Raw genomic sequence first — 17,480 nt, 5'->3', positions numbered from 1 at the left:
ACAACAAAAATATATACATAATTCTAAAGGCCAGAAGTATGGATTGCTATTAAAGATAGCAATCAGGCTCAGTGGGAATTAGGGCAAATAGAATTATTTTGCTTGAAGAATATTTGATGAGTTATGTATAACTATCATGTTTTAAAGCTGAAGAGCCGCTCGTATGAAATTAAAAACCACCAACAAACAAAACTAGCAATGTACTGTAGAACTTGTATTTCATATTCTGAATAGAAGCATTACTTTGTTCATGGTAAAGCTTTATTGCTTTGTTGGGATAATGTTTTCGTTGTAAAGCACAGTTCCCACATAAACAGAAAAGCAGTGGGGTCTGTTCTTCCCAGTGCACCAAGTGGCAGACAGCTGCCTTCCATTCAGTGTGCACACAGCAGGTAGGCTGTGCAGGAGGTTCAGTAGAGGGAGCATGAGCCTGGCTGCAGCACTGCAGCTCATCCTCAGGTTCCTGGCAGCTTCTCTGGTAACCAGACTGGTTGGTAAACTAAGGGAAACTGTATTTCATTGTAAAGCTATGCTCTTCATACATAGCAATTGACAAGGCTGTGTTCTAGCACAATTTATTGCTGCAGTTTTGTTCTATACTTTGTATTACTAAATAAAAATAACAACTGTGTGCAAGGCGTGTTTAGAGATGAATGCTTCAGTAGCCTTGTCATTTTACAAAGGATTGTTCAGGTATCTCTACTCATGACCACTCCAGCCCTGCCCCACTTAGTGACAAGTAAATGATTCAAACAACCATGTGGTTTTGTCTTGCAGGTTGAATTTGAGTGGCTTAGGCAGTTTTGGTTTCAAGGCAAGCGGTATTTGAAGTGTACTGACTGGTGGCTTAAGCCTATGGCTAAACTGGAAGAATTCTGGAGAAAAATGGAGATCATGGTGAGTACTGGTTTTATAGTCTGAAGCTTTTTGGAGTTTAATTCTGAAAGCACCAACAGTTACGTTTTTAATTATACTGTAGTAACAGGATTTCTGCTTTATTCAGAACATATGAAAAGTAGAATCACTGTCAGCTTTCCACTGCTTCCTCTTATTCCTCTCCCCCAGTAGCCAAAACAAATATGAGCAAAATAAGATCCGAAACCCAAGAGGATATTTTAATTGTTTCCTGACTTGGCTTGTTTTTAAAGCTTGACAGTGTGAGAAGGGGGTGGGGGGCAGATGCTGCCTCACACCAACAGGCACCTGAATCTGTGCAATGCCACTTTTCAACACCAAGATGGACAGCACAACTCTGCCAATCACAACAGTGGTAAATGTAACTGGGGAAAGCTTAGGGTAAAATCTAATGGTGTGGAGGTTCACCTATCTGTTAGCAGTTTGTGTGCAATTACACCCTGGCTAGGACTAGCTAGAGGTGATTAGTTTCTTGAATAACAGGTATGATAGTTGCTCTGTTTTTAAAGGTACGTTTTTGCCTTCCTTCAAAGCTGACTGGGAGACCAGTGTTAGCTTGCTTGCTGTTGCTATCTAAGTGTAGAGACCCAGGTGGGGGACTTTGCAAGAGCTGGGCCCTGCTTCTACATCTGTAAGCAGAAGAAACTATGTGGAGAAACATTATCTTGCTGGTATCCTTACATCTCCATGAGAAGCTTCTTTGGCATCATTTCTTCTGGTCACTGTGTAAGCCTCAGCTTGTCCCTGGTTGTCTTGGAAGAGTTTGTCCTGTGGTTGAGGATACTGAATATCACTTGTAGTAGAAATGTTTTTGAATCCCTGGAGGTATGGTGCAAAAAGAGGCTGCTAATTGAGTTCTGAGAGAAACCTTGTTACTCTCTAGCACATTCACAAGTACTTGGAAGCTTTTTCATGGCAACAGCTGATTTTTTGACTCTGGAAAGTAAGTGTGGGAAAGTGGGATGTTTGTGTGTGAAGTCAGTTGCTGTGAGGAATTGCTGAACATCAGACTGTCATACAGAAAAAGAGGGGGAAAAGATTTTATGGCTTCTTATCTTTGTTTTTTCCCCTCATCTTCATGTTCCCAAAATGAGCTAATCTGGACTGACCTTTATCATTAAAAAACAACAACAAAAAGAACCCTTAGGTTTGTTTTTCTTTCAAATGACAACTTACCCTCTTGTAACAGAGGCTTAGATGAGGTAGAGACAAGAACGTTTGATTGTTATTTTATATCCATTGTGTGTCGAGAACATGGAAAAACAGCAAACCAGGGCAATTCTCTAGGGTTAGGTTTTCTGCAATTGGTGTGACATTGCCATGTGTCTCTAATTAGAAACACGGTGGCGTCAGTGTATCTCCTTTCAACAGGCCTCGGGATGATATTTATCAGCAAGCTGATGCTTGGGCCAAGACAGAAGCTGCTTCCAATTTAAATTTTAAAAATTGCTTTAATGTTTTATGACTTAGAATACATTAATCACAATTAATTTCATCTATTGACGGAGACAGAAGAGAATGTTAATTGGGAATGTCTGGTTTGTTTGGTCTCTGAGTGAATCTGATGCTTACTGTGTTTTGGGCTAGGAGGTGGGGTGGGTTTTTTTTTGTTGTTTTTAACCTACATTTTGCCCTTTGTGTTTCACAAACTGTCAGCAGGGGGCAATGTTGAGCCGCAGTTTTAATACAACAGCGAGCACCGGCTTTATAAAAATGCATAGAAATGGAGCATTAACATCAAGAATTATCCCTGTTGCTTCAAGTTAGCTGTAATCTCTAAGATTCCATAACACAGGAAATCAATTGTGGGTTAACAAATTCAACAGCAATTTAACATAAAAAGTGTGGTGTTTTGGTGCGTGCTTAGCTTCCACAGCATTAAGTTAAATCAAAAAGGTATTTCTGAAGGTAACCGGTAGACTGCAGGCAGTTCTTTTTCTCCAAATTTATCATTTTAACTGAATGATTCTTTTAAAGATGAAAACAATAAAATAAAAACTTCCCTTGCATAATGTGAGAAAATTCTTCAAGTATTCGTGTCTTGCAGTTGTGGATCTTGTCTCGGTAGAATGTTATTCTGTAGAGGAGCTATTTCTTAAAAGAAAATACTTAAGCAATGTATTTTTCTTTGTGTGTGAGCTTAACAGCTCTTGACTGGAATGTTTTGAATGTGTCTGTTGTGAGACAGTCCTGGGTTCCCCGTGTGCCTTTCTTTCCCCTGCTTAGTAATGCAGTTGTAAAGAAGAAGGGAGGAAAAAAAAAAAAAAAATCTTCCAAAATTTCTGGTTCTGCTAATTGTAATTGCTCCAGTATCACAGCAAAGTGCGATGCCTCAGGAATTGAAAGCCGGTGTCTTCAAACCTTTGGGCTCTATTTAATGTTTCTGTACGTTATAGCAAGCACACCACTTTATCGTAATGTTTAGTCCTGGCATTTCTTTCCCTGAGGATAGTTTTACTTAGAGCTCGCTCTTGTGATGTAAATGTTAAACCTTTCATTTGAATGACATTCTGATAAAACATCACATTTCCCACAATATTACCTCATGAATGTATGAACCATTAAATCTAAAGCAGTTTAACCAATCTTCTTCTCTTTTCCCCCCCTCCCTTGAAAATAGGAAGGCTATTCAAGTGTTTGAGGTGGGTTTTTTTCCTTAAAAAGTCATCCAAGATTAACACGTTATCACGTGCAACATCAGGATAAATGCTTGCTGAATTCAAAGGGAGAGTTACCATTTGAAAAAAAAGATTGTACAAGCTTTGCTTTCTGAGCAAAGAGAAGTCTGAAAAGCTGAAATCTCATGTGATGTGAGGAAGTCTTGCTGTAGCTGTTCTGAGATTCAGTGGAGAGACAATTTGTCTCTCAGGGTCTGTTATCATGCAAACCTTGCAATCTGACATTTATTTTAGCTATGGAAATGTTTCAGTGCCGTGCCAAATCAGTGAGAGCTGTACAAGTCCTACAGTCTTTTTGTTGTTGTTGTTTGTTTTGTTTTAAGCCGATTCACATTTGGAAAATTAAATCAGTGGAATGAAAAGTAAACATACATTACTATACCCAAATACCAAATATCTAAAGACTTCTTTTTATATATCCAGTGTTCCTTTTTTCCTTCTTTCTTATTTTTTGCTCTTTCTTATGATGACCCTGGTACTTCTGTATGGTATGAATTGTATTTCCTGCTTTGACAGTCCATTTAGCAACATAGCAATGTATTTATATGGCAGTTGGCCTTAATAACCTTTATTGACTTTGGTGGGTAAGAGCCAAGGCTGGGATTATTAAAATGTATCAGTTCCCCTGCAGTATAAAAGCACAACGTATATAATTATGTTAGGTAGGTTAGGCTCCATTTAATCCCACCTATTTACGCAGGATTTTGGCAAGTTGGAGAAAAATTGTAGTTCTAAAATACTGGGGGGGGGGGGGGGCGGGGGGAATAGAGTGACTTAGCTTATTTAGCAACGTAGCTATTTGCCTGTTCTTAAGTGTTTACTTAAAGGAACATACCATTAAATCCTTTATGGTCTATGTTATAACTGAAACACAAGTAATTGCTACACCTTTTATTTCACTTTTTGGCATCCTAAAATACAGGTATTGATATTGTTATACCACAAACCTTTTCATTTACGAGTATTGTGTGCAAACAGCAGTTTGCACGTCCTGCGCTGTTGTAGTGAGCAAACTGGCATTCAAGCAAGCTGATAGCTCTGTGTATTGTACTGCTGTTTCACCTTAATGTTCTTTTTAAAAACAAACAAACAAACAAAAAAACCTAGCACATTAACTTATCATAATAGCTTTACTGTTATTCTCAATACTAGATTTTTATCTGCTTATGCAACGGAATAGAAATCAGAAAGCAGAGATATTTTCACTTAAAATTGTTTTTCTTTCCTTTCTGGGATCTGTTTCTTTGATACCAATGCTACGTATGAAGTATGCCATAGTTTCTGCTGTAAGCCACTGCTGTCATGGGCTTACAGCCTGATGGTCTGGGCTGAAACTTGAGCTGCAGAATCTCAGCCCAGGGCTGTAATCTATTTCTTCTTTCTTTTTTCTTCCTCTTTCCAAATTAAAACAGGGGCTTAAATATATGTTTAAATCAAGACATTTCAGTTCCAGAATAACCACTGTAAGCTATAATATAAAATGTGCTTTTAAAAGGTATTTTAGAAGGAATTCTCCTGGCTTTTCTAGACTTTGGCACTTGAAACAGCTAACCAATTATACTGGGGGGGCGGAGGAGGGGGAAAAACACACAGAAAGATAATGGGATCACAAACAGGCTGGTTGTTTGTTTAGCGTTTTCAGAAAATGCAAAGCAAGTGAACTGATGTTTGAATTGGTCTGACCTTGGCAGCCAAATTTCATGAATTCTGAGCTATGATTTTAATTTCTTTTAGCTTTCCCCTTGTGCTTAGATACTGCAGCGTCACACTGCTTTATTGGAGGAGCACGTGGTGATGGGTGATAGTGTTTGCCTAATGAGATGTAAAATGTAGGCACAACACGGGAGCTCAAAGACCCAAATTTTAGCCATATCTCTTGTCTTTTGGGGCTCTTCTTATCTGTTTAGTCCAGACCCTTTAAATAAATGTGTTTTTGGCAGGTTTTATTTTATGTACACTAGGAGTCAGATATTCCTGGAAATGTATCTTTGATCTCAAACAACAGCAAGACAACCTGATCCCAAAGACCTGCTTTTCTTTCAAAATATTTTGGACATTATTTTCCTTGACCTCAATATTTTTTAGCCACTAGAAGCAGGAGAAAGGATTCAGCATTGTGTGCAGTAGAATCTGTCCTTTTTTCCCCACTAAAATAAATAAATAAATACAAGTCTTGCACATATTTCAGGAGAGGGGGAAAATATATATATATATTTACAATTCTGAGGGAATTCAGACTTAAGCTTCCAAAACAAAGTGTGTGCTGAAAGCACAAAGGGCTGTGTTTATGATTCTCTTTGAAGTGTTTTTGCAACAGGATAAGGAAAATTTTAGAAACTGTCTGATAGTGTTCAGGGTAAATACTTAAACCCCTTTAGAGAATTTCACACACAGATACTGTGCAGCAGAAAAAAGGATACTTATGTTTCCTAAAGCTGCTACAGCCTACAGCTTTGTACTTAAAGACAGAGGTGTTGAATAGAATTCTACTGAGGATACATCCAGTGACAATATCTACAGGAACATCACAGCAAACCAGTGGATAGCACTTTCTATTTTTAACCCTTCTGTGAGCTGGTTGATATCTAAGCTGGGCTGATGTGAAGCTCTCTAACATTTCTATTATACGCTGGAACTGTTCAAAGGGCACTTTTCCAACTCATGTAGCGCGCTGTGAAAATTGCTCTGAAAACATTTGAGATTGTGATGCAAACTGGCACAAGCCAGGAAGAAGAGTTTGGGACAAGGGACCTCACCTTATGTCCTACAGGGGAGTGAGGAGCTGTGCCTCAATGAGCCTTGGTTCAGAAGAACTGGGGTGCTGTTCTCTTGTGCTAAACTCTTCCTGTAGTTGGGCTTCTTTTTGTTGTCTTCACTGTGTTTGTATGCAGTTGGATGTATGTGGTCATGTGTGATATGTATGAATAGATGTGTATATATATATATATGCTTCACATAAAGTGAGCTCCACGTTAGTATTATTCCCCTCTCTGGAAGCTGGACTGGACTGTGAACAGCCTGGTCTAGAGGGAGGTGTCCCTGCCTACAGCAGGGGGTTGGAACCAGGTAATCTTAAAGGTCCTTCCTAACCCAAACCATTCTGTGATTTAAAATGAAAACATGTGCAACACAATCAGCAGAAAGCAGGAGTCATGCACGTATGTTATGCCCCAGTTTTATACCCAAACTGCTGCATAAATTGATCTGTCTGAGCTGAGCACGGTGACTTACACTGGATGCTCCATCCCACACCGAAGTGTTCTCAGACTGGATGGCTTGCCAGAACATGCGTATGTATATACATGAAAAGACATACACAGGTGTGTCTTTTTTACTTGTTTTTTTTCTGTTGCTTTGTTTGTGTAGTTTTAGGATGCTATAGAATTTTACTTAGGGGGAAAGTGGTTTATTGAGAGTAACACTGGGGGAATTTGCTTGTATTTCTCAGCAGCAGGAACAGCAAATAGCTGTTAGAGAGGGTGAAGACTGTTCTTGGTAGCACTGTGAACACCTGGTATGTGCCAGAGTGAGGAAGCTCGGGCCAGAGCTCCTCCTGCACTCCTGTGAGTCAGTGTCAATGCTGGGAAGATTTCTTATACCCTGATATTGCCCTTTTATTGTCAGTGGGAGCTGTGATGATTTCAATGAAAGTGAAGTTGGCCATAGTGGATTGTATACAACTCGGTACTGCTTGCACAGCTTTCTCCCTGAACCTTGGAATGCTCTGGAATAACTAAGGAACATCTTGTTAACAGCATGCTGCTTGATTTATAAGGCTTATTATTTTCTGTGGAGATGGTGAAGTAGTACATGGGTTGATTTTTGTACGTATGTAGGCTGCTCTGAAAGTAATGCCTACTATTTCCCTGGAAACTGTAACATATACAAAAAGCACAATAACACTTTGTGATGGAGCAAATTGTGAGTGCCAATCACTACTCTTCAATACAGTAAGCACCATTAGCTCAGCGTTTTCACCAGCAATGAAAGTACTGAAAGTGATTTCTAATTCTTATTTATGTCATCATAGAATTTGAAGTACAGATTTTTTATTTATTTATTTATTTATTTTGTTTAAGGATATAAGTTTTATATGTTTATGAAGACGCTACATTGGAACAAGAAAAATCTGGCTTGTTGTTGAAGCTAAATTACAGTGGTTTGGTGGGAACTGATTTTAATGTGATCCCTATAAGCTTGGGGGAAGTTACTGTTCCTATTGAAACTGGATATGAATAGCAGTACCGCTGAAATGCCATCACCTATGCTGCCGTGATTATAGTAGTATTTTATTTTTTTTGAGTGCTACAATCATTTGTAAACCTGGTTTCTGTTATATATTAGTGGCTGTGTATCCACTTTTTATTTTCAAATGACTTTGTTAGCAAAGGAGATGCCTTCAAGAAGTTGCCACTGCTGCACTGATACCTTTTCTTTCCTACTTGACCGTTAGTCCTAATTCCTAACAGGATCATGGTCCAATTATCTTTTTGCAATCTTTTTTTTAACATTTACTTCATTTTTTTTAATCAGAATTAAAGCTCTTACTTTATATATAAGGAAACAAAATTTGCCATAGGAAGCATTATGGTCCATTGGATTAGGTGGTGATTCTGTTCCTGACTCTCTGCTTAACTTGTGCAAATAACTCAAGTGTACTTTTCATAATCCATCTGGAAATTAAAATGTTGAAGTCTTATTTTGGTTTTAGAAGGCAGGCTTACTTTGCATCTTAGGTTCCCCATCAATAGTATGAGGTTGTGATATTTTTGCTATCACTGAAAGAATTATTTATTGGCTACATCCTATGGAGAGAATGTTTTGCAGTTGAAAGGACACAACAAATTTCTGCCTCCCCCCTGCCACGACTGGAAATTGTCTAACTGAAGCCACATTTCAGATGTTTTGCTTTTATTTTCAGATGAGCAAGTTCTGTCCATTGAAGTGTGATAGCAGGAGCTTGCTGTGTTCTGCCTTACCCTGGTTCCCTCCAGTTCTAGCCCTTAGCTGGTTTTGTATACATCCTTTTTGCACTTTTCTTACAATACATCCTTCTACTTAATCATCCTGAAGATCAAGACATAATGTTTTCTGCAGTGGGAAAATTATCATTGGCTTTTATCAAATATCTTTAGTTAACACCAGATTTCAACAGATCTTTTTGGACTGATAGAGAATCTGAACACTGTAAGATTCTTACAGCAGAGGCTCAAATATCAAGTTCAAGTGTATTAAACATTCTGAATTACTTCTGTGGCATAATGGAATTTAATATCGCAATCAGACTAATGACATGTCTTTTCATTATGAATTTTTCTAATACAGACTGATGTATTGGAATGGTAAGGATAGGCCATATCTGTGCTTGTGAGTAAGCATGGCATCTGTGAAGTGATATTCAAGATGAACCTGCCTTGCTGCTTTCATGCAGTGTTTTGGGAAGTGTTCTGTTAATATCAGGAATACTGCATCAGTTCATATTGTCTAGCTGCCTGGGGATCGATATTGTTCTGTAATAAACTGAAGTTATTTTATATGCATGTATATATATCACTGCATATATATATGTACTCTATTAATTATGTTTTCATCAATCTTGAAGCTGTTTGCTACCCACTGGCAGATTAAAGTTATACAGGATTTGTAAGCTGGCACGAAGGCCAATGGTTTCACAAGGATTTGGTAGGATTCAGCATGGATAGGTGAATTGGAAGATGTTTTCTTCCAGATATATTTTATTCAGTCACATAACTGAGTAATTTTACTCATTGTCCTCTACTGCTTGTTCTCATTTTCTGCCCAGTTTCCTGCTTCCATTTCATGAAATTACTTGCAGTAGTGTGACTTCGGTATTCACCCCTTTTCTCTACACCAGTGACTGGCAATATTTCTGGTGGAAGATTTGAATAGAAATTGAGATCAGTCTCTGTGAACCAATTGCTGGGCAGTGCTGATGTACACAAATGCTATGCTTCCCAGAATTCCTTGATGCTCACAAGTAGCTGAAAATCTTTCAGCAGCTATGCTTTATTTTTTGTCATATCCTCTCTTATGGGGAAGATGAGTCCTGTGGTACCACATGTATAGGAGATGCATCTATTCCCAGGGATGCAATCATGAAGTAACATGATATTCCGTGTTCTGCTTATGCAGATGCTCAATGCAGAGGCCAGCAGTCTAGGTTATGTGCGAGTCTGAAATGTTATGATACTTCTGTAAGGAATATTAAAAATAATAATAATAATTAAATTGATTGATGTTTCTCACTTTTTACAAAGTCTCATATAGTTGGTATCTTCATTAATGCAACAGTAGGATAATTGATGTCTCTGATTCACAGCAGAGAGAGTTATTATGCAAAGACAGCTTTGTAGTCAAGGTTTTTCAGACTGTTATTTCGTTACTAATCTTTCATTGTCTTTCATGTAGGTCATACTTGATACGCCTGTTTATAAGACATGTTTATGGTCGTGGTCAGTTCCAGTTGTGGTCATTTCAAGAGGGAATTTTGAGTTTGCAGTGTTGAAGCTTGAGGGCAGGGATAATGGTGGGAATGACAGCTGAATCGGTCTTGAAAACTCATGAGATTGACAAAAATATTGAACAAAACAAAAAGAAGTCCCACTGGTTTCTCTGAGAAGTCTTGCTGTTAAGAAACACAACAGCAGACCGATTCTCTATTTTTTTCTTTCCATTTTCTTTGCTTTTCATTTTCTAGTTCTTTGGTTGAATACAAAGTACTGTAATTGAATCAGTGCATTGGCTGCCTTTTCCCAACAAAACAGCAGATTTAGGGACTTAACTGCTAGTTTCAAAAGTAATATATAGAGAGAGAAAGCGTACAAAGACAAAAATTGAGCATACAGATATATAATCCCAAAGGAATAAACTGACTTGTACTAGACAAGCTGAAAGCTGATTAAAATATTTCTCATCCTTTGGGTATGCAACAGCTTTTGATGATGGAGAGTTTATTAATATTCAGCTTTGCTGCTTGTCGACACTTCAGACAGGTCCCAGGAAAGACCATGAAATGGACCAGGTTTTCACACTCTGCCAGAAATCTTTCTGTGACACAGAGCAGCACCCTTGTACCAGTAACAGCCAAGATAAGCATAATGCTGCTTAGCTACGTCTTTATTTTAGAAATGCTTTTGGACATTTTGAAAGGATTGAAAATTTTAAAGAATTCTTTTCATGATATAAACTCATTTAGATACAATAAAGGAGAAAGATTAATCGTAATTGCTTAAAAATAAGACTGCTTTAATCTGTTCAATTTAAAATCCATTTGTCAGAGTTCTTTGTAAACATACAAAGATCGCAATACTAATATAAGAGACTGAGGACTTCAGAGAGTATTCTTAATGCAAAATGTTCTCTTAACTTCATTTATTCCCTTGTAATTAATACCTACTTGCCAGACCAGAGTGGGACATAAACAGCTGCTTTATCAGCTGATACTTCTTTTGTTGGCATGCTGACATATGGGGTGTTTGCTTTCTTCCCCCTCCACAGTGACTGAATGCACACAGTATCTCTGGAAAACATGTCATATGCTCTGTGAGGTGCCTTTAGGATGGCTCCAGGGCTAAATACTTCCTGTAATAGGTGAAAGAGCATGGCTTAATCAGCTTAGTTAACTTAATTAAGCTGTACTTTTTCTTACAGAACAGCCCTAAAGTATGTTTCAGTTTAAAGGTGTATTTCGTAGTTGTAGAATGACACAGATTTGGAGAAATCTGTTGAGGTTTCATAGCAGGCTTGAAAAAGGTGAAGTTTGCTCGTTATTCTGTAGTATGAAGTAGCAGTTAAAAGGAGAGTGCTTCTTTTACTGAAGATTTAAAAGAGAAATGTGAATGCAGTTCAGAATGTAAAGGCTTCTCATACTGGAAATGTTTATTCCCCTCTCCCATCTAATTTTAACACTTTTTCTTTTAATGGTAAGAACCATCTGTGTTAATCCCAGTTTACCCTGCCTGCCTGCAGATGGGTCACTGGGCTCTTCACGCTATCTTCTTCACCGTTCCTTAGAAGAATAGTAACTGGTTTGGTGTCACTGTGACGATGTGATCTTCTCTCCTGTGATCTCTGTCTCAGCAGAAAATAGAATTACAAGCTGAAGTGATTTAAGCTGAATTGTTCTTCCTTGAGCTGAGTTGTTCTTTGTGTTCTTCTTGACATGCTCTATGTTAAAAAAAAAAAAAAAAAAAAAAAGAGGTCTGATTTGGGGAAATAAGCAGGAGAGCAGACAGCAGGCTGCCAGCATAGCCACAGGAAATGTTTGAAGGATGGTGACCTGAGAGAGAGGGCTCCCAGGACAGGAATATTGAAGAACTGCAGAATTTGGGAAACCTGAAGCTGGAAGCATAGGTGGAATGGGCTTCTGGGTACACTGGAAGCAAAAAAAGAGAGTTGACAGGGAGATCTTTAGAGTTTGCAGGAGTGGGGAAATAAAGAAAAGAATGGCAGTTGCTCTGAGGTGAAATGGAGTGGTGTGGTTTAGGAGAAATGGGACAGTGGGAGCTTTGCAGTATGGGAAGTGTTTATGGAGTTGGGGGGAACCTGGGCAGTGTCAGATGTTGAGGGACTTGAAAAAGATCTAGAGAATCCTTCCACAGAGGGTAAAGTAGCTGTGTCTCCTTCAAAGCAGGATACTGGGGGTAGCAAACTCTTTGGTGTTTTTTCATATGTTTTTAAAAGTGTATATGTTGATGGAAGTTTCCTCCTTGGTGCCTTTAAAGTAACAAAAAGTAATGCTAGATTTAATGGAAAGCCAAGCAAGAGAGAAATGGTCCTTCCTTCAGCAAATAATAGTTATGTGAAGTACAGAAAGTTACTTAAAGCACGTTAGGAGTGATTTGATTTTTATCTAATAAATGTAGAAAATAACTTAGGAAAAAAATCCAGGAAGGTAATGAGCGCTGACTTTAAACAATTTAAAGGATTATTTAACGTGCAAAATGTGGGAGTTGTTTGGTCTTATATGCTTAAACATGCAGACACATGTAGAGAGATTTATCTATGTAAGCAGTTTGCCCTCCTCCACAATGCTTGAAGATGCAGAATCTAACTGAACTGATAGAATATGTTCCTTTCTCATCATAGTGCCTCCCACTGACTGTGTATAGTTCTCCAGTAGACCTTGGCTTGCTTCTTGATTATATGGAGTGTTATAATTTCCTGATGACTGATTATGTTATTTATAATGCAGAAGGTGTTAATCCTTTGGTGATTAACACTCTATTTGAATTACCAGAGGTCAAAGGTACTGTTTTTTATTTGGGTATTTTGCAGGGTTTCTTCCAATGGTATTTTTTCTATTGAAGGTTTTGTTCTATTTTTTCTTTTTTTAATCTTAAAACTACTTTAAGGTAATTTAGAGCAGTGGGGAGCAAACAGTGAAGCATCCTCCTTCTTTTGGGACCCAAAGCCATTCAAGCTGAAGTCATGAGAAGGTAAATTTTCCTTTGCAAGAAAACAGATCCTGCAGAAGTTTCCTTCTTAACCATTTTGGAGAGCAGATTTATTAAAGATTCCATTGCATACACATACGTGGATGGTACACATGCACACATACGTGGATGGTGATATGTGCGTACCTCTGGGTGTACATGCATTTATACAGCTGCGCGTGTATACACATATGCATGCTTACTTGTTGATGAGTACACACATTCTTTATTACATGTAAATGTTTACAACTGTCGTTTCAAGTGGTTTGGAGGTGCTCTAGAGACAACTGGCCAACCGTCAGCTGGTCTCCCACTTACTGTGTTTTATAGAACTGAAAATTGAGAAGGTATTTTATAGGCCTTTGAAAAGCTTGTGATGAAGTGGAAGTTAACCTTATCCAAGTTTCTAGCCTTTCTGGTAAGACTGTGGTTGCCTTTGTGTTTTGCTGAGCTGGTCCACTTACAGCTCTGAAGCTGGTGAGAGGTGGTTTGGACTGCAGAGGCTGAAGCAGATGTTCCACCTTCATGATGTAGAAATTCCATCTACTGTGAGTATGGAGAAGCATGGGGATTTAGGAAGATCTGCAGGAGTTCCTTCACTGGTGTTTTTCCATACTAAAACCTTTGTGCTGCTATGTGAAGCTGTTGGAAGCCAGTTACAGGAGCACTGTTTTGGTAGCTGCTAGCCCTCTGAAGTGATTAAGCCTTGTATATAAACAAAGAAGTTATTTAAGGAAGGAAGCATTGTTATTAGGAAGCCAAAAATGAAAGGAGAGCGGCTCGCCTGGTGAGATCTGTATTTGAGCATCAGGCTGCAGTTCGTTTACAGTTCCAGTTATGCTGATCTTGGAAACCTAAGGGTCTGCCTCCTCATTTTCCAAGAATCTTAACTGATCCTGACTTGTTTCTTTAAGAGAATTCAGCATCACCCTAGGCTGGTCAAGTATTAGCAATGTATATCTCCCAGAGCTGGAACCTGGTTTCACTGGCATCCAAAAGCTCTGTTTTAACTCAGTCACCGGCTGTGGCCTTAATGCCTGAGCTGCTGGATGAAGTCATTCAGTCTGCCAGAAAGTTGGAACAGATTATAACAATGTATGTTTAATCAGTGCACCAAAAATTGTGGGTGCTCAGTGCTGCTCTACAATGAAAAGGGTGTCTGTTAGGGATGCTCCAGCTCTTCATACCATGATTTTGCTTTACAGCCTGTATGCCAGCATTTTCTCTGCTTTTCTCTGGTGTTTTGCTGTGAGCTTTGTGAGGTGCTAAGATTAGCGCTGTTTTGCTTTTGTCAAAATCTTTCATGTTTGCTGTGACAGATAGGTGAAAAAGTAGTATTTGTTCTGCTCCAGCATGCAAGGAATCCAGCACAGACACTGAGGACAATTAGTCCTATGTTGTGGGATAAAAAGCAGACATGCTGAAGTTGTAGGGGGACTATTTTCCTGTACGTGCTCCTTGGGGGATCTTTGCATATAGCACTGTGGCTTCCTACATGACTTTTCTTTTTAAGATTATTTAACTGCTGTCTGCTGTTCAATTGCTGGCCTGTGGTTAGCTTTGTTTCTCTTGTACAAATAAAACACACTGCACTGGCTTTATTTCATTCCCTTTTCGCCCCCCTTTTTGTTCAGTCAGTGTTTTGCTCACATTTTAATAGTTCCATTTGAGTTTAGCTGTGTTTGTTCTAGTTCTGCAGAGAGCGAGCAGAGTGGTACTACAAAATGTCTGGAAAGCATAGAGGCTTGAAGTAGGGTTCAGTAGCAGACAGAATTCAAGGCAAAGTGGTTTGTGAGCTGAGCAGAGAAACACAGAAAGTAAAGGGGAAAGAGGGAGGACCAGCGAAGGGAAACGATGGTGAGAAGGAAGAGAATTTATAAGGTGAAAGAAGGGTAAGAAGTGCAGAGAAAAGAGAAATAGAAGTATAAAGAATCTTGGAAGTGCAACAGATATTTTAACAGGAAGAGCGATGAATTAGAATTTGTCAGTGTACTTTTTGAAACTCCTTTTTGTAGTCAGCATAATGGAGCTAATGTGGAAGTGTCTCATCTTTCAAAGTTGTTATTCCTTTGCTTTGCTCCCTGAGGTGAGAAGAGCTGCAGTCACTGGAAGAACAGGAAGGAGAATTCTTGCTTTTAGAGGTCAAAATTTCTCAAATTGCCTGTCTAATTTTAGCCTATATTCTTGGGAATCTTGGGCCAAATACCGTGGTTGGTGCTCTGTCTATAGGAGCTGTAACGTATTAATATGAAAATCTGTGGTTTTTTTCTTATTGAAATTAACCTGTTGGCTGTAGTGTTTTATATAACTTCCTAGAACAATATTAGCTATAATAACAAATAGCACAGCCACTTAAAAATGTGGCTTGTGTGAATGTCCTTTTTTCTCTTTATAAGTCAGAAATGGTTTTGTCTGCTGATAAATTTCTGAATCACCTTTAAGAAATTGTTGTGCGTTGACTTGACTTTAGCTGGAAGCCCAGCCTTAAATCTGCAGGTGGAACGTCTGCAGTGATGTGCCTGTGTGAAACATTCAGTGATGAACTGCCTGATTAAAAACACAGAATATTTACTCCTTCAGGTGAGGGGGAAAAGGAAACTAACTCAAGGAAAGGAATTAGCAAAACAAGGAATGTAGAATGGAGGTTTTAACTTGATAAATATGAGCACTTTAAATGTGGATGATAAGATCCAGCTTGGTAACTAAGATCTGCTTCAGGAAGAATGGAACAAGTTTGGCTTTGCTCACATACCTAGAGCAATGTATTTAGCAGCTTTTATATTGAAGATTATATTGTGTGTAAATATGTATTATATTGTGATATTGATGGTCTTGCTTCAAAGCCTGTTGAGATCTACTTCTTTTTCAATGTCATGAGCAACTACTTCTTTTCTTGGATTGAACCATAATTATTTGCAGAAGTGCTGTAATCTCTTCTCAGGACAACTCTTTGAATAGTTGGTATAATGGGCATCAGCTATTATCATGATTCTCATTATTGGGGCTAAGAATCAGTTGCTGTGAATCTGTGATGCTGCTCTTCTGATGGCACCTTTTGTAAATAAAATTTATCCAGTTAATCTGATCACAGTCAAACTATGCTGCTGTGGCCAGCAGGCAGCAGGTTTCTGTATCTACAGTGTTTGAACCGGTCCTCCAGTCCCTGGTTTTCTAAGGATATAAGTGATGGTTCCATCATAAATGTTTTAGATCACAATGACAGCTGTGAAAATTAAACATAGCCAACAAAATCTATTTTCTGTCTGGCCAAGCAGAGGAGAACAGGTGAAAAAATTCCCTGGGAAAATTAATTGTTAGGAAGAGTGGAGAATCTTTTTGCTTTATTAATCTTATTGCATTCTGCAACAAATAAGGCTAGCCTTGGTTTCTGCATGTGTTATTCTCATGCAAGTTTATTGTTTAATGCCTTGGAATACTGTTTCTAGGCCATGTTGTAGAACTCATTGCTAAACTTTCTCTAAATGCAGGGGATTTTTTCTCTTTAGGATGTCTTCCGGAACAGTTGCAATGACCTGAGAATGGAAGGAGCTTCAAAATTCTGTGAAAATCTGAGAAAAGATAGCTAGTTTCCTTGAGATATTCCATCTTATTTCTTGTGAACATAAGTATTGCCTTAACCTATTTAAAAATAGCTCAAGATGTTGAGTCTTATGCAGGAACTGTGGTTCTAAAGCAGCAGTTTTGACACCTGCTTGAGCACACTTGCTCAATCCTGGCTCCTGGTTTGAGGCTGTGATGTACAGATCAGAAGAGACCAAAGGACTCCACCTGTTCATGTGGCTCCTTCAGCCAGGGCTTGGGGTACTGGAGCATGCTGCTATCAGTGAGCTCCCCCTGCTCTTCTGCAGCCCAATTCTTTCTTGTTTCCACAGCAACTTCTTAAGTAACTACATCTAGCAAAGTAGCAATTCACTGTTAGAAGTAATTTGATAGTCCTTCTTGTGACCTATGCCAGTCACTGTTTCTATTTGAGCTGAAGACTCAAAGAGAGTAATGGAGTACTTCACTGTTTCATTTCTTGCTTTTTCATTTTTGTGCCTGGATGGGGGAATTTATGTAGGCTGCAGCTCAGAAATGAGGCTGTGGGATATTATTTATGTATTTTTAAAAAATCAGTGTATTGTTACCTTTATGATATATAGACATTTTTTGTGGGCAAAGTTTACTGCAAAGTAAATGGTTAAAACTGAGCTGCAGTTACATGAAAGAGACAAACATACATTCATTATTTCCTGAGTATGTAGTTTTTATGGGAAAGTAAAGGAAGGAATGGCTGGGTGTCATTGCAGAGTAGGTAGTAGAAAGCAGTGAAATGAGCAATGAGACTTGTAAAGTGTCCTGAAAACTGAAACACCAGTGTACAAAGTACTGCTTCTCCTCGCAGAGATGGGTGCCATATGGCAGCATTAAG

General features: G+C 38.6%; 1 protein-coding gene across 7 annotated transcripts in view; it reads left to right on the top strand.

Moving 5' to 3' along the window:
• The window catches only part of FTO (FTO alpha-ketoglutarate dependent dioxygenase), a 216,744-nt gene that overhangs the window by 59,175 nt on the left and 140,089 nt on the right, over positions 1 to 17,480 (top strand). For all 7 annotated transcript variants that reach the window (XR_014947756.1, XR_014947755.1, XM_085551799.1 and 4 more), the window contains one exon: positions 778 to 897. Coding sequence is in view for 5 of the 7 variants with exons in the window: in XM_085551799.1 (XP_085407925.1) it covers positions 778 to 897 (120 nt within the window). In the remaining 2 variants the exon portion in view is untranslated. The remainder of the gene's footprint in view (positions 1 to 777; positions 898 to 17,480) is intronic.

The sequence above is a fragment of the Coturnix japonica genome, chromosome 6, assembly GCF_054131305.1.
Source record: "Coturnix japonica strain WE chromosome 6, WE-NBRP24, whole genome shotgun sequence".
Lineage (NCBI taxonomy): Eukaryota > Metazoa > Chordata > Aves > Galliformes > Phasianidae > Coturnix > Coturnix japonica.
This window is presented reverse-complemented; position numbering and strand designations above follow the sequence as displayed.